Below are 24,370 nucleotides of genomic sequence, written 5' to 3' on the forward strand. Positions count from 1 at the left end.
ATTTGTGTTTGAGATGGAGTTAAAGGAACCTGCCCTCCCTTTCTCACTGTCCTTTTCTGTATGTACTTCAAGCGTGTTGATAAAAGCATGAGCCACTGTGTCGATTTCCCATAGTCCTCACATGCACCTTCATAATACAAACAGGAACGACCATACTTCCCTGAAGACCGCAGATGGTTTAGGGGTTGGCAAAAGATCCTACGAGTTGATGCGGTGTGTATGTGACTCCAGATTTTCCCCATTTGCCCCTTAGTCTAAGCCACAGCTGACCAACAGGGCAGGAAACAGTTAAAGGCGGAGCAGTAATCAGGAAAGGTGCTGAATGTTCTGAGTGAGGCTGTGGTTTGGCTCATAAGCAAACTCCAGGGGCAACGTGTGGACAGCTTGGTCCTCAGCCCATGGCTGTGTTGACAGCTGATGCAATCCTTAGGGAGTTGGAAGGAGGTTACATTACTACAGATACACTAACCCTTTATCGTTACTCTGTTTCTAGAGTTCCATGAGATGAACATCTTGACTTATTTAGAATAAAATCATAAGATAGAAAATATTTGAAACAGAAAATTTACAGAGCATTTGACAAAATTGACTAAAGTGATCTTGTTTAGCACCGAGTGGCAAGTATCAGAATACATTGGCTAATTACACACTTTTCATCAGAAAACACTCCATGAACACGGGGAAAGAAACATCCTTTATGCATGTGCACACAGAGATATTTTTTATAGTGTGTTGACTTGTGGTCTTCTCGTATATAACCAAGAATGGTATAGTGAGTCATATGGGAGTTTTTAATCATTGTATGAACTTACACACTGAATTCCTTAGTTGCTGCATATTTTTATTTCCACCAGTAGGTAATTCGTGTTCCTCATTCCTAACGCCTTCATCAGCATTTTTAATCATTTTTTTCATTGATGAGACTGAAGCTCAGAGCAGTCTTTGAATTTACCCAATGGCTAAGTGTGTTGAGCACATCTTCAAGTATTTGTTTGTTCGTTTATTTATTTATTGCCCATTTATATTTCTTGTACTCGAAAACTGCCAGTACATTCATTGGTGCATTAGTTGACTGGATGATTTGATTTTTTCCATTTAACTTTTACAGTTCTTTGTATACCCTAGGTATGAATCCCCTGTCTGATATGTAGTTGATAAAGATGATTTTTGTAGTTCTGCATTCACTTTCCACTGAAATAATTGTGTCCTTTGCTGACAAGATTTTTAATTTGTTGTGAGCACATTATGACATACATAAGTTATAGATTATAAATACATATATATTATCATATATTATAGACTTGCATGCAGCCTCAAGGAACAGCAAAATAAAGATATTAATGGAACATAGAAACAACTGAAACCATTGTTTACTAAAAAGAAAGAAAGGAAGAGAGAGAGATTAAGAGGAAGGAAGGAAGGAAGGAAGGGAGGGAGGGGAGGAGGGAGGGAGAGAGAGGGAGGGAGGGGGAGAGAGAGAGAGAGAGAGAGAGAGAGAGAGAGAGAGAGAGAGAGAGAGAGAGAGAGAGAGAAAGTCAGTTGGGGTTGGGGATTTAGCTCAGCGGTAGACCACTTGCCTAGCAAGCGCAAGGCCCTGGGTTCGGTCCCCAGCTCCGAAAAAAAAGAAAAAAGAAAAAAAAGAAAAAAAAGAGAAAGAAAGAAGTCAGTTCTTGGGATGGGATTATGGTCTGTGCTGTTGGCGTCTGCATCCAACACCCTGGCGTGCGCTTGTATCTCACATTGCTTCCCCTTAGAAGTTTCTTAGTTTCAGATCTCATGCTGAGGTTCTTGACTCCAGAACCATTTATGCTTTTGACAAATTTGTCAAAAATTAGGGAGGTCTAACCATCTAGCTTGATTTCTGTGTGCTCCCTGCTTGGCCTGTGTGTGTTTTGTGCCATATTGTGCTGTTTCCCTGGCACTGTGATGTAAGTTCCTACTGAGTACTGTGATATCCCCAGCATTGCACTCATGCAGATGTCGCTTCCACTATCTGGTGTTTGTGCTGCTTTCATAGTAACTGTAATTGTTGATTCTGTTCTGTGAGGAATAAAATCAGGATTTTGATGACCGTTATATTGTCTGTAGATTAACTTCCTGAATAGAGCCATTTTCACAGTATCTACTCGGTCAATCCATGACTTTGATTGTCCTTCATATATTCTAGTACCTTCTTTAATTTTTTTTGTCTTATATGTCTATTCCTGGGTTCTTTTAAAAAAAACTCTGAATGGAAGTTTCCTTTTCATTTATTTCATTATTTTTATTATTTGAATTTATTATTCCCACATGGAAAAGCCACTGATTTTATAAGCTGATCTTGCATCCTCCTACTCTATCGAGCGGTTGATTGGGTGTGAGAGTGTTCTGGTAGAATCTTTAGGTTCATGAGTGTACAGAGTCATGTCATCTACAAATAAGAAATTGACTTCCTCCTTTCCCCTGTCTAATTCACTTTGTTCTATTCTATTGTTGCCATAGCTAAGGATGTGGACACTGTACTGAATAAGAATGTAGAGAGTTGCTGCTCTTTTCTCATACCAGGATCTAGAGGCCACACTTTTCATTTTTTAACAGTTTAGAATAATGATTGGCAGTAGTTTTGGCATCAATAGCTTTTATTATGTTTAGATTTTTGTTTTTGTTTTCTATTCCTAGTTTTTTTTTTCTTGTTTTTTTTTGGAATTTTTATCATTTAGGGGCATTGAATTTTGTTGTGTCTTTTCTGGACTGATAAAAATGATTGTTGACTGCTGTCCTTAACTCTGTTTTTTGTCTTGAATTAGACTTGTTGATTTGGCTACAGTGAGCGAATTTTGTGTTCCTGAATACAAGTTAGTTAAGGTTGGTGATGGTGTGTGATCTCCTCAATGTGTTCAAGTTTTGAAAAATTCTGTTGTGAAAATTTACATCTATATTCACCAAGAAAATTCACCTGTAGTTTTCTTTGTTTGGCATTTTCCATTCGTGGCCTCAGGGTGATGCCAGCTTTGTAGAGTGGACTTGGGACACTTTCTGTTTTATGGGACAGCATGAGGAGCACTGTTGTTAGCTCTTTACATGTGTGAAATAATTCAATATCGAATCTGTCTGGTCTCAAGTGTTTCTTCATAGGAAAGACATTTACCACTGCTTTAGTCTTCCTCACTGTTTATGTCATTTGTATTTCCTGATTTAATGTTCTTAGCTCACATGTGTCTGTGAAAGTACCGCCCTATTGCCTAAATTTTCCACTGACTCCAGAGAAGAATATATCTTCTTTTGGTTGGATACGATATTCTATAGATATCTGTTGAATTCATTTGATCTATAGTGTTGTGTAACTCTGACATTTGTTGGTTTATGTTTTCTTTTAGATTGTCTATTGAAAGAAGAGGGCAGAGTACTGAAATCATGCATTCCTCTTGTATGAGGATGTATTCAAAATTTTATGTCCGTTTTTGTTTGTTTTATGAAATCTGAAAGATTGATGCTTGGTGCTTATATTTTTACAATTGCTATATCTTCCTGGTGAAGTACTCCTCTTACTACTACATAGTGGCCTCTGCTGTCTCCTGAGAGTAACTTTGGCTTTAAGTTTACAGAACCAACTATTAGACTAGCTGGAGTGGAATACATTTGGTTTCTGTTCATTTCAAAGACTGGCATCTGTTCTTTGACTTTCAATCTAAGAATGTCTTTACCAGTGGGTACATTTCTTGCAGGTTGAGGCACTTAAGTTCATTATTGACACATATTTATCAATTCTTGTTGGTTTTGGGGGTGTGGCTTAGACTACCGTTCTTCCCTTTCTTTCCTGTTACTACGAGACTTGGCTTGTTAGAGCTATGGATCACTTCTTTGTTCTCCTCTCATTTGTTCTAGATTTTTCTTTCCTGTGCTCTTGTGATTGGCACTCTTTTACTATCCTCTGTGTATTATATTCAAGTCTTTTCAGCATGATGTTTTGTGGTCATGTGCTTCCCTTGAATTCCTAGTCAGTTTAAGAAAGATGCCTCTAATGGATATCCCCATCATGCCTTGCTGTAGTTGTATGTCACCTTTTTCATGGTGCTAAAAGGAATGGTAGGCCCTTAGCAGGTGGGGCCAGTGCAAGGTGCCATGTCATGGGTAGTACATCATAAGATTAACAAGCCTCCATGACCACCATGATGTGCCCCACAGAGCCAATCATCCAGGAAATCTGCCTCGGACCAAATCCTCTCGTCTTGAGCCCAAATCAACCGTTTGTCTTTTTAAGCTGCTTATCACAAGTACTTGATACAGTAACGGATGGTTGACTAACACTCCTTTGTAATATTATCTGGAAAAGTTCCAGTCTCTGCCTCCTCTGTCTTATAACCAGAAATCCAGAGAGGCTGAAGAAAGGCATGCAGCCATCTGGACTAGTTTCGTTTTGAAGGTATGCTGATTCATTTCGACATGTGACTCCCACTCTTCATGCTTAACTCTTCCTTCTTTCCCCAGACATGTCCACAGGACATGTTTCCCAATCCCTGAAGTAGTACCTTTTTTTCTTGTACTAATAGATTTGATCATAAGGGAAAGTCCACAGGTTCATCCTGCAGTACCTCTCTCAGGATCCTGCATTCCACACTGTGCATTCACCCTCTTCACTGTCTGTGTTCCCTGTACCCTTTATAGCTTCTGGCTCATCTTCTCAAACTCTAAAATTTGAAATGTCAGAGAGTTCAAATCTCTAACTACTATTTTCTTCCTGCACTCACTTCTCACTTATAAAATGACATTCAGGCTCATGGCTTTAAATACTGCTTGTATGCTGATAACTGTCAAATATTGAGGTCCACGTTCCTAATGTTATTTCAAGTTCAACCTTAAAAGAGTATATCTTGAACCCTCTCGTGTCTGAGCATGTTCTCAAGAAGTTGCCCCTTGCTCTGCTCAGGTCTCAGTGTTCAGTCACCTTTGACCTCTCTGTGTAGGATTTCATCCTAGGTCTATAATATTCCACTAACAAATCCCAATGGCTTCAATACCTACCCAGTATTATCTACCTGGATGACTGCCATTTTCTCCTTAGTATAGCCTTCGTCCAATTAGTTCGTCCTCAATGCACGTGCCAGTGTGGTTCCACATGTTGTCCCTCCACTCAAAATGTCCCAATATCCTTCATTTCTCTATAACATAACAGCCACAGTGAAAATGAATCAAATTGCATTGGTATCATCTCCTACTTTTATCTATATTGCCATCTACACTCTTCCACAACCAACTGTCCTGCTCGTCAATTGCCCTTAGCTCCAGGCATGCCCAGTGTAGTCTTTATGCCCATGAGTCACACAGGTGTCACTCAACCCTCACAAAATTCACTGTTCTAGCCTCATTTTCCTTTGCCCACAGAGAGCTTTAATCCAATCTCTGCTCCGTGCTTCCTTTCTTCTTACTCCACTGTGGTTTTCTTGGAGAACTCTATAGTTCTTCCATTTTTAATGTATCCATTATCTTGTTTACTCAGGGACCGTGTCTTTATTATTTCTCTGAATGAAGACAAAGACATTATCTGCTGTGCACACTGCTGTATTCCTGGAAGTTGGCAGGATGAGTGGCAGGAGCTCCAGCTGCACCAAGAAGCTATTGAATGCTGGAAACATAGATTTTCATGTTTACTACCCACAATTCATGCCAGCAGAACAGCTAGCACTGTGCAGAGAACAGAGGGGACATTGAGTTTATTGATTCTCAGCAGGAACACAGCTAAAGAGTGGAATGGATGCATGCCACCTGGGGAGACTAAGAGAGGGCTACCAAATAGATGACAGTGGTGGGGAAGATATCAATCACAGTTATTATACCAGATTATGCTTTGTGACATGTCACATATAGAATGCCTTTATGTCTAACTTTGATTGACTCCTTAAGAGAATCTCAAGTCAAGATTATATTCATCTTTATTTTTCTGGTGAGAAAAACTGAAGAATAGGTTGTATCCTTCAGTAGCATCCTGAATACTGCAATTACAGGAACAATACCTATGCTCACACCTGGGTATCCCAAGAAAACTGTCATGAATGCCCAAGTACCAGGGAGTTCCAAAAGGGAGATGGCAAAACATGGTCAAGATAAATGGAAACTCAAATAATGTGCCAGAGTTAGCGTATGACTGATATAATTCCTAGGAAATTATATTTAAACTCTGCTGGTTAACATCTTCTAAAGGTGATTTAATAGGTTTTTCTTCACTGTAACTTAGAGTATCTACAAATATAGAGAATATTCAGTGATCCCCAATTGGAACATGTACATAGCAGTTCACAGCAAAGATCTTCACTCACTGGGTCAATAGCTTAAAGTTCTAGTAACAGAAATCCTTCTAAACCCTGACACGCGTGCTTATGAAACTGCCCGCCAGGAAATGGCTGCTCTACCTTGCAGATGAATCAAGTACTATAATTGGGACTGTGTTTATGTGAGGAGAAGCAAATGAATCTGGAGGAAACTGAACAAGACAGTTCTCTGCTCTTTCTCCAAACAGCCCCAGGGTTGTCATACACACCGCCCTCTGTTTGGTGATTTATAGAGATCAACTGAGTTTCACCTTTCAACTCTTCCACAATCCTGTGGGAATAAACTTTGATACGTGTTTCTCTGAATCTTGATCTATAGTGAGAAAGATCTGAAATACATTAGAGAATGGGAGAGCAGAAATAGAAAGGTATTAATTGGCCTTGCCATTTTCATGTAGCTAAAAGTGATTGAGGCAGAATTTAATGGGGATCATCCTATCTTGGTGCCTGAGCAATTCTCAGACCAACATGGTTGCCTTAGCCAGAAGATAACATACTCTCAAGGCTAGAGAGATGGCTCACAGGTTAAGAGTGTTTCCAAGAGATCTGAGTTTGGTTCTCAGCATCAATGCCTAGCACAGGTGTGTGTGTGTGTGTGTGTGTGTGTGTGTGTGTGTGTGTGTGTTTCACCCTTTAGTAAAATAATAAAGGTTCAAACATAAGTGTATAGTCTATTGAATAATCTAAAGTCAGGGTGAATGGATTTATGACCATGGACATGGTACCTAAATAATTTCACTAAGACTTGCCATTCTCATTCATATAAAACAGAACACTTACCTAAGAAATAGTAATAATCCTGAAACTTGGCCAAGGTTAATTAATCCCAAGTTCTCAGCACAGGCTATAGAGCATGGTGTTTCATAATGTTAGCTATTATAGCACTATCACCAGGCTCCAGGCACATCTACATGATGTCAGTCAACTAACCGAGATGGTTTTGTCCATAATTAGTTTTTTTTACATAGGGAGGAAGGATAACAAATAAAATTTTATACATACCTAGTGCAGATACATTTTATTTACAATTTTTATGTGTATAAATGTTTTGTCTGTATATGCCTGCACTCATGTACATTCAGGGCACACACAGGCTAGAAGAGGGTGTCAGGATCCCTAGGACTGGGGTTACAGATGGCTTTGGGCTACTACGTGGATGTGGAGAGTCAAACCCTGGGTCCTCTGCAAGAACAGTAAGTACTCTTAACCTCTGAGTCATCTCTTTATTCCCAGTAGAAACATTATTTAAAGAACTTTTGATGTGTGCTTTGTTGAATGTGGATGTAGAACCTGGAGTTAAGTCAGGTCATTGTGTGGAGAAGTATGGAGACATATTGTCGCCATGCCTGCTTGTGTGAAGTGTTTTTGGAAGTAAAAAGTATGGGTCTCAGAATTCACAAAAGCAGCAGGTACCCTCCCTCCTACAAGGCTACAGGAACTACCATTCCATCACTGTTGTAACTTGTCTCTGTGGTGTTTCAAATTGGGCAACACGGTAGGAGCATGGTACATTTTGCTATTGTTTTAATTTTCCTTTGTGTGACTGTCAATGAGAAATATCCTGGCATTTTGTTTTTAATGCTTTGATTTTTCTCCTGTAAGGAAGATGTTTAGAGGCGTTGATGTGTCTCTTCCCTGGCACAGAAATTTCTCTTCAAATCCTTGCTGTTCTGAGTAGTGGGAACAGTAAGAGTCTTCCCTATGATCCATGTGTCCCTTACTGTGGTTTATTAGTTCTTTCTCTGACTTCATACTTGGTATTTTTCAACATTGCATGCAAGGACTGAATAATAAAATATTCAGGTTTCAATTCCGTGTTTACATTTTTGCTGAGAGAGTTCTCCTTAACCCCAGGGCCACATAACTATTTATTTTTCTCTATAATAATGTTGCCTTTTGTTTTTAATATTTAAATATTTACTTCATATTAAATTTACTGTTATAAACTGAGTGAGAGGAATAATTTTGTTTGGGTGGAAAATTGCTTAAGTGTCATTTAATAAATGTTCTGCTTGTCCACAGGATTACAGACTCCACCACTCACATGCAGAGGTGTAACATATAATCCTCAGGGATCATTTAGGAAAAATAGCTGTTCAGACAATTGATATTTTTGCTATATTCTTGAAGCACAGTCTGTACAATAATTTATAGTTACTCTTATATAATTCTTCCATATTAATTAATGATTATTATTTCATCAACCTCAATATTAAAAGATTCCAACAAAATGCTAGAAATATATATATATAAATAGAACTTGACATAATGATGATTTTATGATTTCCCCCATATTTTATAGGTTAGCAATGTTTATAATTTCTTCAGTTCTATTGTTTAAACTCATTGTGCTAGTTAGGGTTTTACTGCTGTGAACAGACCACGTGACCAAGGCAACTCTTATAAGGACATTTAATTGGGGCTGGCTCACAGGTTCAGAGGTTCAGTCCACTATCATCAAGGTGGGAGCATGGCAGCAGCTAGACAGGCATGGTGCAGGAGGAGCTGAGAGGTCTACATCTTCATCTGAAGGCTACTAGCAGAAGACTCGCTTCCAGGCAGCTAGGATGGGGCTTGTAAAGCCCACACCCACAGTGACACACCTCCTCCAACAAGACCACACCTACTCCAATCACACCCATAGTGACACACCTCCAACAAAGCAACACCTACTCCAACAGGGCCACACCTCCTAATACTGCCACTCCCTGGGCCAAGCATACACAAACCATCACACTCATTAATTTTTCATTACTTTTTGAGGATTTTTTGCAATGTGCTTTGATCCTATTTAACCCTCTCTCCTGGCTTTCCCCACTCCTACTTTGCCATCCATACAGCTCTGTGCCTTAAAACCTAACCAGATAAACTTGTGCTGCCCAGGTGTTCCTGTCTGTATGCACGGAGCCTTCCGCTGGGTTGTGGTCTGCTTACCAGAGGCGGACTCCTAAGACAACCAAGTCTCCTTCCAACACTTAACAACTGCTAATAGCTCCTTAGCTAGGGGTGGGAGTTGGTTCCCACTTCACGCTGAGATCTGGTTTGGTTTGGGCTTGCATGACACGTGTATGCTGTCACGGTCGCCTTGAGATCATTTGTGCAGCTGCCTCGCTGGGACATGCAGACACTGGTTCATGGATTCACGTGCCGACTTTGCCTCTTCAGTCTCTCTACCTCCTCTTCCTCAGTGATCCCTGACCCTGGGCGGGAGGTGATGCAATATATATGTCCCATTTAAGGCTGAGCATTCTGCTCTGTCTGGTTTTTTCTGCAATGGCGAGTCATTGATTTCTCTGTTTAGCCAAAATCTACTGACAATAGATTTTCCCCATATTTGGATGCTATTCCAGATAGTACGATTATACTTTTTCTACTGGGTTTTTAATTTTCTTTAGCTCATTCATCATTGTTAAATATTTTATCATTAGTGTCATTTCCATTTTAAAAGGTCTTTGTGTAATATGTTGTTTTACATACTGACTTTTGACATATGAATGTTGCGTGGAACCTTGCATGTCTAATACAGTTTATGGTAACTTTTCCAAGCACAGTGCCATCATGTAAGCTGTCCAAGGCAGATTTTCTCATTTCCTCCTTAAAATGTAGTTTGGGCATATATAATTATTCAAGTTTTGGGAGCAGTGCACACTGAGCAAAGCTTCAGTTAACGTATTAAGCAGGTCCCACGCCTGGGTCATTTGTGATTTCCTTGTAGTGAGAATACTCAGAATTGTCCCTTCTTTCCTCATGTTTCTTGCAACACTGGTGACTGTGATGCACTGGTTTTTATGCCTTGGATCTTAGCAGGCACCTAAGCTGGTGTGATGGTTCTTGCACACCAGAGGTCTGGGCCATTGTCCGTAGACCAATCATTTCTTAGAACAGAGACCTTCCTTGCTATTTATGTTTTATTTAACTTTGATTTCTCTTTACGTTTCTTTTACTTATGTGATACACTTGCCAGATAGTTCCCTTCATGAAGAAAACGGGCATGCGTGTTTGCACCCTGTGCACGTGTGTCATATATGCTATGGTCTCCGTGTATGCACTCTGTACATGTGTGTCGTATATGTTACAGTCTCCTTTTTACACTTGGTAATCTCTAGTAATGACAAAGGTAAACCATTCTCTCTTTCACTAGTTATAACCTCATGGTTTCAAAACTTAAATATGATACGTGCCTTTCCTGAAGGTCCAATTTCTTAGTTTCTTCTCTAAATGACCAATGATCATTTACTCTTTGATCAGTACATTGCAATAAAAACATTCTATTGATGCTTCTGATTCAATTCAATGGGACTTTTCAATAGCATTTTTTTTTGTTTTGATGAAATCCACGTCCACTCCCGCTCTCCCCACCTAATTACTCCCACCCCAAGTGCTTGTATCTCCCAATTTCATGTGTTCTGCTTTAAACCCACTGAGTGCTTGCTAGCCATGTGTAAATAGTTTAACTTAGGATATGATAGATAAAAAATAATATGCATGTATGAACTAAGAGGAGATATATTTAATTTTTCTAACTCCTAAATGACATATGTGGTTCCTTTAAATTATACCTATAGGTTAAAAAATATCAAGTTTTTGATCATATCATTATTATACCATGTTTCTCATAGGCTGATCACTAATCCACAATCAGTTTAATTACCTCTCATTATGTCCACTGTGAACATTCATGGAGAAGTGTATGTACCTGTGTATGCATGCACATATGACATGTTGTAAATATATTTAAATACGTTCCCTACAAGTGCAACATGCCTTCTCCAGAGTAGTGTTCTCTGCCTTAGGCTTCACAGGCAGCCTAAGATTTTGTGAGTTCCTGCCATACAGAGGTCAAAGATCTGCGCCTTTAGAGCTGTAGGCAGGTAAAGGCGGTCCGTTCACTCTCAGCTGCTCCATCATGTCAGAACAAACCAGTAGCACATGTAAGGTTGCAGCCATGCAACCACAGTAGAAGGCCCGACCATCTTTGCTTCATGGGCTAACCATGGGCATGCTGGTAAATCCTTCACCTTACCCTGAAACCAGAGAGCTGTGCTGCGGAATGTTGGCCATCCACATACTACTTATTCCTTTGGAGCAGTGAGTTAGCCCTGAGATGGTATAGTGGAATTTGATTGGATTAGAGTGCAACCTAAACGATCCCTCTTTCCATCCATCCACCATTCATCCATCTATCTGTTCATATAAATGCCGCTTGTTCTTGATTAAGTAGCTCATATAGAAATATACCTTTGCGTGATGGTGTGCATTATGAGTTTTCAAATTCTAAATAGCTTCCATTAATTGGATTTTAAAATAATCTTTAAATGATGTATGAGGGAGAAAGATATTTATAAACCAAGTTTAAACTCTGTTATTACAATACACTGAAACTTTACACCCTCAAACAAATGAAATAGCAACTTAGCCAGTTTTGATTAAGCTACTTGGAAAAAGTGTCTGTTTTATATGGTTTCTGTTCTTTGTATGGTATTCTGAGCATGCAGAAGATCCCTGAGTCATGGAAACATTCTGTAATTAGGCAAACTAGTCTACATGAAAGAGAGTTAGAAATCCGTTCAGTGCCCAACTAAGAAAACAACCATACTAGAATATGAACGCTAGTTGGGCTTAGTAGTACATGCCATTAATCCCAGCACTCTGGAGGCTGAGGCAGGTGAACAGGCCAGCCTGTTTTACACAGTTAATTAAAGGACAGCCAGAGCTAAATAGTGAGATCATGTCTTGAAAACAAACAAAGAAATGAATAAAATGTATACTATTTTAAACAGCTCCAATACACAAAATAATACTATGTGCACATTTTTTCTGTCAGTGTAATATATTCTAAGCAATTCTGAATAGAAAGGAACAAAGACTCTTAGATTAGATAGCTGTCAGGCTATGATAAATTTCACTCCTAAAATTGTTTATTTCATTGTTCATATAAAAAATACATATTCTAATAACAGACATTTCTAAATTTGGGCAAAGTATCACACCGTGGACTTTTAACATTGTGTGCCTCAGATTGGAGCCAAGTGGCTTCACCGTGAAGTACACAGATGTCGTCTGAAAATGGCAGTGACATGAGGAAACAGAGTCTCTGTGTGTGCAGATAACTACAGGGTGATCTGATGTTAAAATGACTCCATTAGGAACCTCGTTATCTTTACAGTAAGACTTAGGAAAACACTCAAAGTCATCATGAGCGTTTGCCTGCAGGTATGAATGTGTACCATGTGTGTTTCATGTTCACGGTGCCCTGGAACTGGAGTTATAGACAGCTGTGAGCCACCATGTGGGTGTTGGAAACTGAAGCCAAGTCCTCTGCAAGATCAGCCAGTGCTCTAACTACTGGGCAACCTTTCTAGCTCCAGGATCTTGGTTTTAAACACTTTTGTAAGAAGCTTGTTCCTTGATTATCAAGCTGGTATCTGTGGAAAAGAAATGATTATCTGTTGAGAAGTAAGGAAGGAGGCGTAAGGAAGGCTCTTCATCTAGTACACATGACCATCCATTTTAAAATGTCAGGGAAAAAGTCACAATTCATTTTTCAAGGAGGATATTTTATTATATTGGAGTTGAATTTCCTTGAAATTTTTTTGTCATTTTTTTTAGGGGGAGGAGTCTCTCCTGCAAGGAACCATGACAAATGATTTATGATCCTCGCTCAGCACCGCTGCCCTGTGCATTTGTAATTCAAAGGCTTCAAGAAATGAATGTGCACCCACGCTTCTGCTTTCTTCCCTTTGCAGGTGCCTCCCATCCTCCTTGACAAACAGTTCTCTGAATTCACCCCAGACATCACGCCTATCATCTTGGCTGCACATACAAATAATTATGAGATAATCAAACTCTTGGTCCAGAAGGGTGTCTCGGTGCCCAGACCCCACGAGGTCCGCTGTAACTGTGTTGAGTGTGTCTCCAGCTCAGACGTGGACAGCCTCAGGCACTCACGGTCCAGGCTCAACATCTACAAGGCTTTGGCCAGCCCCTCGCTCATTGCGCTGTCAAGTGAAGACCCTTTCCTCACCGCCTTTCAGTTAAGCTGGGAGCTGCAAGAACTGAGTAAGGTGGAGAATGAATTCAAGTCGGAGTATGAGGAGCTGTCTAGACAGTGCAAACAGTTTGCTAAGGACCTCCTAGATCAGACACGGAGTTCCAGAGAGCTGGAAATCATTCTTAATTACCGTGATGACAATAGCCTGATCGAAGAACAGAGTGGAAATGATCTTGCGAGGCTAAAATTAGCCATTAAGTACCGTCAAAAAGAGGTGAGTGCTGCCAGACACAATCCATCAATGAGATAGAATCGCATCACTGACAAGCCGGTGCTACTCAGAATTAGTGTTACATTTAACAGCACTTTTATTCTCTTGTAAGGAGGTGGCATTTAATGCTGGCTGGATTCATAATTATCTCTGCACTGAATAGTGATAAGTGGCTCAATAATTTGAAGTTCCTTTTGGCATCTGCGTGAAAGCACATACATTCAATTTGTCATGAAATGGAAGACCAATAAATTTGGATTCCCTAGACTAGGTGGAGAATTTTGACTCTACCATTTATAACCCTTGTCAGTGTAGGCGCTAAATTCTAGAGGGTCCCATACAGAGCTTGCTGCGTTTTCTCATTTACTTAATAAAACTGATTTTATAATGTACATATTCCTTACAAATTCATAGGAAGAGTAACACATGTGGGTGGGCATAAGGACTATTAATTAATTATAAACTATTATCCTTGAATGCATTATTAAGAACCAACATAAGAAGAGTCTTCTGTTCAAGAGTAATGAATCTATTAGAGCTTTTCTTATGTTTGCTCGCCTTCTTGATCTGTCAGGAATAGGGGCTAAAGAATTAGCTGTGTGAAATAGCTTTTCAATGAAATTTGGGTGGATTTTGATGTTTTCAGTGAAGAAACCTAGGCCCCTCACGTCTGTACCTAGTCCCCTCACGTCTGTACCTAGGCCCCTCACAAAATAATTACCTATTCATAACCTTTTCCGTATTATGAAGAAAACTACATGATACGGAAAGGATGGGTATAGAGAAGAGACTAATCAATTGTACTTTGTCTTTATGAAAATTTATTTTTATTTGACGTGTTTGCCTGAACGTATGTGTGCCACATACATGCAGAGCCTGCAGAATCCAGAAGGGGAAACGCGGTCCCTCAGGGCTGGAGTCTCAGATGGTTGTGAGTGGCCATGCAGACGCTGAGAACCGAGGGCTCTACAGAGCCAGTGCTCTTTACTGCTGAGCAATCTCCCTAGACTCTGTTTTAAAATGTCCCACTGGTTTTATACTGGGCATCGCCTGTTCCGTATCAGCCCTGCTGCTTTCCTATTGATATTTACTAAATGTTTCAGGTTCTGAATACCTGAACTCGCTTTCTTCGCTTTTGACTATTGTGTGGTTCTCATGGCAGCTGAGACTGACTGAAGTCTCCCCCGGAGGGGGATGGGAACAAGGGTTCTGTTCACGCCCTCCGACTCCGGAGCTACTGAGTTTGCGCTGACTTGGGCCTTGGGGTCTTCATGTTTAAGAACCAAGGACCTATTGTCAAAAAGAAACTAAAACCATTTTAATATGCAGCAGACAGATGAAGTGATGAAGAATGAACATGATTTTGAAAGTTCTAAAGACCAGAGTGAAAAATCCACTGTGAACATTGTAGCTTATGGCATGATGGGACTTCAGGAGACAGACAGTGTTGGATCTAGGCAGTGGGATCTAAGAAGTCACACCATGCTACAGGTCTCACATGGGAGGTTTATTCAGAAAAGGAGGAGGGGATACAGAGGCTGCCTCTGGGTGAAGAAATTAAAAAAAAAAAAAAAGAGGGGAGGAATGGGACCTCTTATTGGTAGCGCATGCGCAGGAGCAGGACATGCAACACCAACAGCAGTAGGAATGTGTCCCCTCTCTGCAGCTAGTGATGGTTTGTCCTGCTGTCGCCAGGCCCCTTGGGCTGGCCGTGGAAGTGCCTGATTGCTAATAGGTAGGACTTAGATTTGGGGGCGGGTTTAAAAGATCTCTTGTTAGCACGGCATCAAGACTGTCTTTCTTTTGTTCTCTTCAGGGTTGGGGCATTTACAGAACTGGCTAATGACTGTCCAGGTCGCCTGTGCAGTGTTGGTATTTTTCCTTTATACCGTGATTGTAATAAAATCACCCAGATGTTCAAACCACAAAACAAAAAAAACAAAGAGGCAGGATGCCAGGTTCAAGTGTTCATCATAGCAGCCAGGAATCAAGTGGCTTTATTTTTTTTTATTTATTATTATATTTTACACTGTTCTTGCTCTTTCAGTTTTAACTTCACTTTCAGTCACAGAAACTTTTTGAACGCCCCCCACAAGCTTCTGATAATCACTGTTAGTATCCTCATGACAGAATGCCTTTAGTGAGACTAAATCCTCCAAGCTACTGAATTTTTATTTTGTTTCGTTTTGCTTTAAATCAAACACAATTATTTTAGTGTGACTCTCTTACATACACATATGCCCGTGCGTGTTGGCTTACAAAAGAGCTTCATGCAGCTGAATCATTCTTTCATTTCTCCATCATTAAGGCTTTTGACTATGTCACGTGACAAACTCCAGGCAGAGCTCAGGGCACCTGTTCCTGCTTGATGACCCAGCCTAGCCCTCTTTACACCTTCTAGTCAATTAGAACTCGTCAACTAGACAGTGAACACATCAAACTATTAAAAATATTTATCCCTTTAATACCTGTTTCTTTATCTCCGTTCTTTGTCTATTTACAAAGTGAGCTCACCTTCAAATGCAAACACAATTTGCATTTTCTCCTTTCAGTCTTAGAGGTGTCAGTGGAGAAGAAAAATGACAATAATTCTCCTATGGTTGCTCATGAAATTCTTCATTTGGTATCAAAGAGCAGTTTTTTTTTTTCTGGGGCTGACAGTTTTCATGAGGCAACATGAAACTTTTGACTGATAGCAGCATAAAAATATCCATAATAAAATTTTACTCCTGTGCATACCCTTTAAAATCGGAAATTGGGTTTTATGAAACATATTTCTAGATTATCCAAAAAGTATTGACCTCAAATATATTTGATTCTAAAACTTTGAGCAAGACCACATGTATTAAATAGAACTCTGCTTTAGTGGAATGCCTTGCCTTCCAAGGTTTTATTACAGGTTTTCCTTAGTTTAGTCTAAACAGGTTTGAGGTTTGCCTCAGGTCTGTCTCTCTTTCCTTCCCATTCACCTTGAGGTGAGCTAACTCCTTTCTTATTCTTGAGTGCTCACCTCACAGCCCACTTGCCCTGCAACTCATCCCTGTTGGAAATAAGATCCTAATTGTATACAAAGTCATGAGTTTGGTTACAATAGTCATCACATTGACCATTAACCTAATATCAGCTTAAAGCCTTTCAGGGAGCTAATGTGCCATTGACTGTGTAGGGAATATATTACTATTAAAAAGGATCTCGCTTCCCTAAGAAGTCCCTCATTATATACATCCTACACTATGCTGTGCTAGGAGCGTTCCCATCTTGCTCGCCAGTCTTACTGTGTCAGTAGCTGCTCAGTCATGCGTACATCTGAGTGGAGTGGAGAACCCCTCAGTTCTGTGCATGTTTTTGTTTGCTTGGTTTTCCTTATTAAATGGCAGTATTTACAGAAATCTCAAAAATAGTTACTCCATGAATCTATGCACTGTCTTGGTTTACTTACTATTGCTCTGGTAAAACATTGACCAAAAGTACCATAGATGAGAACTAATGTTCTTCTCACACTACCAAGTCTCACTCCATCACTGCAGGAAGTCAGGGTAGGAGCTCAAGGTAGGAGCTGGTGGCTGGACTGAGGAACATAATGTAGAGGAACCCTGCTGCTTACTGGCTTGATCCCCCAGCTCCATATTCTTTTGTTTGTTTTGTTTTTAGTGTATGTGTATGTATACACACATTCACATATACACATATATACATGCCACCCACGTCCACTGCCCTGTGGGGGCACCTCTCACAGTGGTCTTGGATCTCCCATGCCAATCATTATTCAAGAAAAGTTGAATCAGACATGGCTGTAGGCCACCCATGGAGGTATTTTCTTTCCATTTTTCCTTTTGCTTTTTCAAGAGTCTCTCTTCCCTGATGACTCCAGCCAGTGTCAGCTTGACAAAAACAACCAACATATACATTAATAGCCCTCATACTAGAACCGGACTGAAGATTTGTTCAAATGTTTTTCCCAAAAGAAATGCCAGCATCTCACCTGCCAGGAATCTACCCATTTCTATGAATTAAACTAAAGATGCCATAGTTACAGGAACCATGCTTTTGTAAAGCACATGTTACCATGCACCAATCCAAGCAGTGCCGAACAACGACTGTGTTAAATTCTGTGGTTGCTGTGCACAAAATCTTGGAAACAGACATGCTCTATATACTATCGGTTTCTGTTTTGTTTACTGTATGGATCCCCAGTCACAGAGAACTAAAAGGTGCTAAATGTTATCCTATTAAATGTTGAGCTCAGAGTGCAAGTTTAAATCCTAATGGCAAAACATATTTCTTCTTTTTACTTATTGTTGTGTCAATAATCCTTTTGGTCTCACTCAGAGCTGTGATAGAAACTCAGAGCCATTCAGAATGAACAGTCATGAAATACTGGGGAAATGTCAGAACCATGTGCCCCCTAGCTAGGCTGGAACTCCTTGCATTAGGTAGGAGAGAGGTATGGCTGGGGACATGTCTTAGGAAGTTTGTCACTTGGTCTCTGGCATAATCGTCGAGGATGTAGAATTTGTAAAGGTCAAAATTATTTCCATGCTGTCATTCCTCATATTTGTAGCACCACTGGATATGTGTGGAGAGCTTGACAGATTCCCTAAGTATTTGTATAGCCAAAATCTTACCTAGGTTCAGTCACACATCACTGAGAACATTGTGAAAAACTAATCCAGCAGCAGAGTAGCCTAGATATTGTATAACAAAAAAACAGATTAATACATCCTGTCCAGTGAAACATTGCCAATCCACCTCTTCATGACTTTGCAAATCAGCTGGAAAATGCCTATTCTTAATTTACCTCTTCCTTTAACAGAAGTTGGTCAGCAGCATTGTGGGGTTGAGAGAACCTTTGTCGCTAATCTGGGTTCTGGTCTTGTGAGTTAATAGAGTTAGTAAAGGGAGGAGAGAGTCAACATTAGATCAGCCCCCTGATAAGCCCTTCTTATTTCCCTTTAATCTGGCCTTGATTGAACGGAATGAGAAAACGGCAAGGTCCCTGTCAGTTTGGCCCTCCCACTGTATGGGAACTGAACTGATTCCGGCTCTCTAGAGCACCTCAGCACCATCCAAGAGTTACAGTTTTATATTTCTGAATTTTTCCAAACTTTAATGGTCAAGAAACAATATTGGTATCAAAAGAGGCACAAGGGACTGGGGACACAAAGGCCATAGCTCTAAGACCTCCCAAGAGGAATGTGTCAGCAGGCAGGTAGGTGACAAGCACACACATGCCTAAAACACCCCAAGTTAAACGCAAGGCCGTCGATTCGTTTATAAGCTATCTACAGCTAATGATAGCTCAACCCAAGCTTCCTATAATGGAAATAAATGAACTGAATAAAAATAAACTCCCAAATGCCACTAGTGTTCTGTAACAAAGATTGGCCTTACTGGAGTCCCTGGAAGGCCATGTGCTTTTAATAGGCAGTGGGGGATGTTACCACCTCTCAGTCTGTCTGTGTTTCTCTCTTCCTATCTATCATCTATGTATGTATGTATGTATGTATGTATGTATGTATGTATGTATGTATCTATCTATCTATCTATCTATCTATCTATCTATCTATCTACTATATATTTTGCTTTAAGGATGTGTTTTTACCTAAAGTCACCTCTAAAATAAAATCACAGACGAACTGATGATCACCTCACTTCCCAGCAGTTTTATAAGAACTGTTGGTGGCTTGCTGAACCATGACCTTCTTCCCTGTGAGAGTGAACAAACAAGCCAGGCAGGTGCTAGGATGTCAGTTGGTGAAACCACACCAAGTGACATAAAATTTATGGGAGGGATCAGCCTTCCTGTAGATGCTTGCTCTCTGCTGCTGCTCTGTAGTAGACACTCACAAACTGAATGCTCGGGCCTGCTTCTGTGCTCCATATGCTCGCACACTCCTGCTGTTGCTACGAATCTCAAATCCCCAGATGCATCTCCTCAGTTTCTTTCTGAGCAACATTCTCGCATTTCTGTGCCTGCCACTGAGTAATGGAGGACTCGAATGCCCGTTCGGGACTTGTCAGTCAGCCGACAGAACTGTGACAGGTCATTAGGCATTTAATTTAACACTAGGTTTTAAGAGCTTGGAACTCAGTCCCTGTGGGATTCTTTGCAGCTAATTAAATGACACATAACTACTTTCTCCTAATTCTTATCTGAATGTAATTGCATTTTTTTATCCCTTCCACGGTTAAATGTGTGATTGTGTATCTCTATATTACATGAATGTTTAGTTAGCCTTTTCAAGGGCACTGATTAAGAAATCACAGTTCCACATCCTAAAGAAAAATAAAGTAGCAATTACTATCTGTAACTTAGACACAGTAGTTAATTTGTATTTAATTTTGTTTTAAATAAGTAGAAAAATAATTAAGGAGTTTGTTTCCAAAGAGGTATACGTGCAGAAGAAAAAGTTTTCCATGGCCAATAACACTAGGATGACGACAATGACACTGAAAACTGTGTACCAGATGCCTTTTTCTTTTTTTGAGCCTAGGATGAATTGCTTTTCTGTGTGGCCTGGTACTTCTGACTTCTCGATGACTGACAAGCAAGGGCTAGCAGGTGGTTTCCATTGTCCAGATACAGTTGCTTCATCTGTCAGCGAAGGCAAACCATGGTGTCTCTTCCTTCTGCACATGCGTGCACACTGGAATTTCAGTTTTATTTTCTCTACAGTCCATGTTTAGTGACCTGTATTTTCATTATCTCTCATCACTAAGGGAAATTAAGGACTTGCCTTTTTTCACAGTGAATTTACCCCATTCTGTGTCCCTGGGAAAAGAAGAAAATAGGAGTTACCTCTGGAAAATTATAAAACACAAATATAGTTCCCAATAAATCCTCTGTGGTTTGAACACTGAGTGTCTTCCCAGATCCTGCAAGCAAGAATGTTTCCAACTTATTCCTCCTCCTCCTTGGGTTGCTTTGACCACACTAGGAGAGTTCACCCTAAATAGAGGTATTTCATCTTTTAGTTATCGGAGCACATCTCCTCAGTAAACGGCCCTAGGACTGACAATGCCCTTATGATAGTTTAGTGACTTGTCATTCTGACATTACAGCCAAACCTGCTACCCACAGGTGGCCCCAGGGGACACAGCTGGGTGACAGGCTTTCCTTGTTGGTATTACACTCTCCCATCCGCTCTATCTTCCGCCTCAGCTCAGGTGGCAGCTCCTGTGTGCTGAGGAAAGCCTGCTGTTCATGTCTGCAGCCTCAGTGCCCTGTTAAGTGCTGAAGACCATTGTCATTCTCCATGGCTTTCTCAAAGTGACTTTTCCAGTTAGCTCCAGGGGGCACCTAGCATGGATCCTCCTTTACCCTCCTCTTCCAGGTCCCCCTGGAGTGAAGCTGGGAAGCTTGCTGGTAGCTGCTAAGACAAAGAGCACAGGAAGCAGCCAGAACTCTGAGCACGGAACTGATGGATAGTCGAGGAATGGTTCCTCTTTTCTGTGTGTTTTCATGATGTTTGAAGTATCTGTCCTATGCCAAAGTCCAGGAGCAGGAAAACAAGACAGTAAGCATGGGACCAAATTTGAATTTCTTCCAGAACTTTCTTAGACTCTTGAGCCTTATTTTCACTAAATATATAGTGTGATGAAGTCTCCTGAAGATACCTCCTTGGAGCCCAGGAAAATAGTTCCTAACTTTGCCTATGGCTTTTATGGGATGCTTCCAGAAGAAGCCTGTATCACAGTTCAGTGGAAAAGACATTTGAAAGGAAGACTGTGAAGAGGAAGCACATTTAAGCTGTGTAGGGACACCTTCAAGATTATCCAATCCATTCTCACTTTCACCTCATGACTTCTCAACAACTCCTCAGTGGACTGTCCTTTGATCCAGTCCATTCCCAAGGTTGCGGATCCATTCTCCAGCATCCATCTCTTGGGCTTGCTCTTTTGCCCCAGCTGAAAGTCAGAGCGTCTATGTGACATCACCCATCTCTCCACCCTTCTTCCCAGCTCTCCGCAGCCCCATATGCCCTGTGCCTTTACTTTGGGGTTGTTACTTAATCATTTCTGTGAAAGTCCCTGGGAGCAGAAACAGTCTGTGATGGTCTTTAAGGGTTTTTTGACACTCTAATGCTGTTATGGTCTTCAGGATTTTCTTTGATATGCTAAGAGCATGTGTGCTGTGATGGTCTTCAAGACTTCTACCATCTTCTCGATGCTTCATCTCTACATCCTCCTTGTACAATTGGTTGACTGAAAATTGTTGAAGGAACTTATTTTATATAGGTGACATCTGCATTAGTCAGGGTTCTCTAGAGTCACAGATCTTTTGGATAGTCTTTATATATTAAGGGAATTTGTTGATGACTTACAGTCTCTAGTCCAGTTCCCCAACAATGGTCACCTGCAGCTGTGAATGGAAGTCAAAGGATCTAGAATTTGCTCGGTCCCACAAGGCAAACAGGTAAAGAAGAGAGAATCTTCCTTCTTCCAATGTCTTTATGTAGGTCTCCAGCAAAAGGGGTGTCCCAGATTAAAGGTGTGTACCACCACGCCTGATCTGGGACTTGCTTTGTCTCAGAGGACCTTGAACTCATAGATCTCCTTGCCTTAGTCTCCTGGGATTCATAGCCACTATGCTTCAAGATCTATTAGAGATAGCTCAGTGGTTATGAGCTCTAACTGCTCTTCCAGAGGTCCTGAGTTCAATTCCCAGCAATCACATGGTGGCTCACAACCATCTGTAATGATATCCGAAACCTTCTTCTGTTGGGTCTGAAGACAGCTACAGTGTACTCACTCTACAGTGTATTCACATACATAAAATAAATAAAAATCTTTTTAAAAAAGATCTATTTTTATAATGCCTGATGACACTCAATGTGGGTATTTTATCACTAGACCACTTAGGAGAAAACAACAAAGTTTTATGTATCATTTTCTTGACTGTTCCCTGTCTTCAACACTAGTAAATCTCTGGATAGGCCACAAGAGTTGTTCCCTGGGATTGGGGTCAAGCAATATTTAAACACTGATTAGGCTGGTATATGAAAATGTTATTTTATATGTTAGTGTAAATGTTTTTAATGAACAAATCAAGTAGTTACTGGATATAAAGTTTAGCAAAGTACTTTAAACCATATTGGTTGGCACCTAGCTTTATTCATGAGATAGTTTGGCTCTTGTCTGTTTAGACAAATACAGTTGAGGGTGTTATTGTTGGAGCATCCATACTGTAATTAAAATTTAGGAGTTAGACATCTTTGAGAACTATTTAAATATAACAGATGTTAGAATAAGCCTCATCGGTTGTACCCGCCTATGCCTTGCCTAGCTTTACGATTTGGATTTTACTTACTCTCTTTGGACTGTATATCGCTGCCTTACACTGAGACACTCTTGGCAGCATTCTCATCTCCATTGCTTCTTCTGATAATGAAGATTGTTTAGAGCATCAGCCTTTGAAGCAAGACCACTTTCCTAGCTTCAGTGTACGGCTCTGTGGACTGAGGGCCGGCTACTTTGGAGCATGTAGAGTGGATATGATGAGAAATAGGCCTGTTGTCCATAGCCCCCGGAGAAGGAGGCGATGGAAGACAGCCACCAACCATTCTCCAAATAACTGAATTCTGCATGCTGACTTGAGTGTTTATAATGTAATATTTTAAAGGATATTCATTTGGGTCTGAAAGTCTTAAAATGTATATTACTGCCTTTTAACCCTCAAATAGTTTTCTTTCACTTAAGACAAAGTGAGGAAAATACTTTTGAAGTAAAAATCAAATTTTTTTGCAAATAATTTGCAGTTAAATTAACCTCTCAAACAAGCACATACCTGTTCAGACTCCAAGTCTGTACATCTCAATGAGTTTGAATATAGTCAGAATGTACTATAATACTGTATAAAAAATGTTTATAGCATTGATAACCTTTCTTTGCTAACTCCAGATTTTAAAATGGACAGAAACCTTTGCCCTCCACAATTCCTTCTACTGTCACATTTATATTGATTTGGTTTATCAAAATGACAAAGTGTTGGTAAAATCTGACCTGAAAAATGCCAGATCCTTGATCTTGCTTGCCCAGGTGCCAGTTGCCATAGGTATGTCTGTCTGCCTTTGTAGCCATGTGCTTTTTCTCATCGGGTTTGGATTAAAGTGTTCAATAATTACTGCAGACCGAAGGATGGGAAACTAAAATAAATAAATAAATAAACCCTCTAGAACCTGAAGACTCATTTATGAGAACAATGTATTTTAACATCTTAGACATGCCTTTCTTTGGCATTAGAAATAATTAAGTTCACAGATATATTACCTTTATTTAAAGTGGATCTCTGTGTGTAGCAGTGGTTAAAGTACCATGTAAGAGAAAGGGTTAGCTTCTTGTCAATCTAAACAACAGGGGATGGAGAGAAGGCTCAGTGATTAAGACCACTGGCTGCTCTCCCAGAGGACCCAGTTTGGTTCCCAGTGCCTCCATGGCAACTAAGAGCTTCCTGTATATCCAGTTCCAGAGGATCCGATGGCCTCCTCTGGTCTCCACCGTCACTGCATATGCATGGTGCACGGATATACATGCAGGTGAAGCACCCATATAATATAAGTACATATTTTTAAAAACTGAACAATATGGATTCTTCTGAAGACTTTAAAAGAAATTTTTAGTAATGTTTGTTAATGTAAACAATCATTTATTTAACTGGAAGTTATCAGCAAAGTAATGAATGGGAAGTCTGTGGTCAAAGTTTGGAAGATAACAATTATAAATAAAATTGAGTAAGAGGCTTTATTCAGACCTTTAACAAGGCAGCACTCCGTGATAACTGACACATAGCAAAAGAACACTTGT

At 40.2% G+C, this 24,370-nt stretch overlaps 1 protein-coding gene across 3 annotated transcripts in view; it reads left to right on the plus strand.

The window, feature by feature from the left end:
* Trpc4 (transient receptor potential cation channel, subfamily C, member 4) overlaps nt 1-24,370 on the plus strand; it is a 168,827-nt gene that overhangs the window by 61,124 nt on the left and 83,333 nt on the right. For all 3 annotated transcript variants that reach the window (XM_087635812.1, NM_080396.2, NM_001083115.2), the window contains 1 exon segment: nt 13,052-13,570. In XM_087635812.1, coding sequence (XP_087491938.1) covers nt 13,052-13,570 — 519 coding nt within the window.

Source organism: Rattus norvegicus, chromosome 2, assembly GCF_021556685.1.
Source record: "Rattus norvegicus strain SHRSP/BbbUtx chromosome 2, alternate assembly SHRSP_T2T, whole genome shotgun sequence".
NCBI classification, from domain to species: Eukaryota; Metazoa; Chordata; class Mammalia; order Rodentia; family Muridae; genus Rattus; species Rattus norvegicus.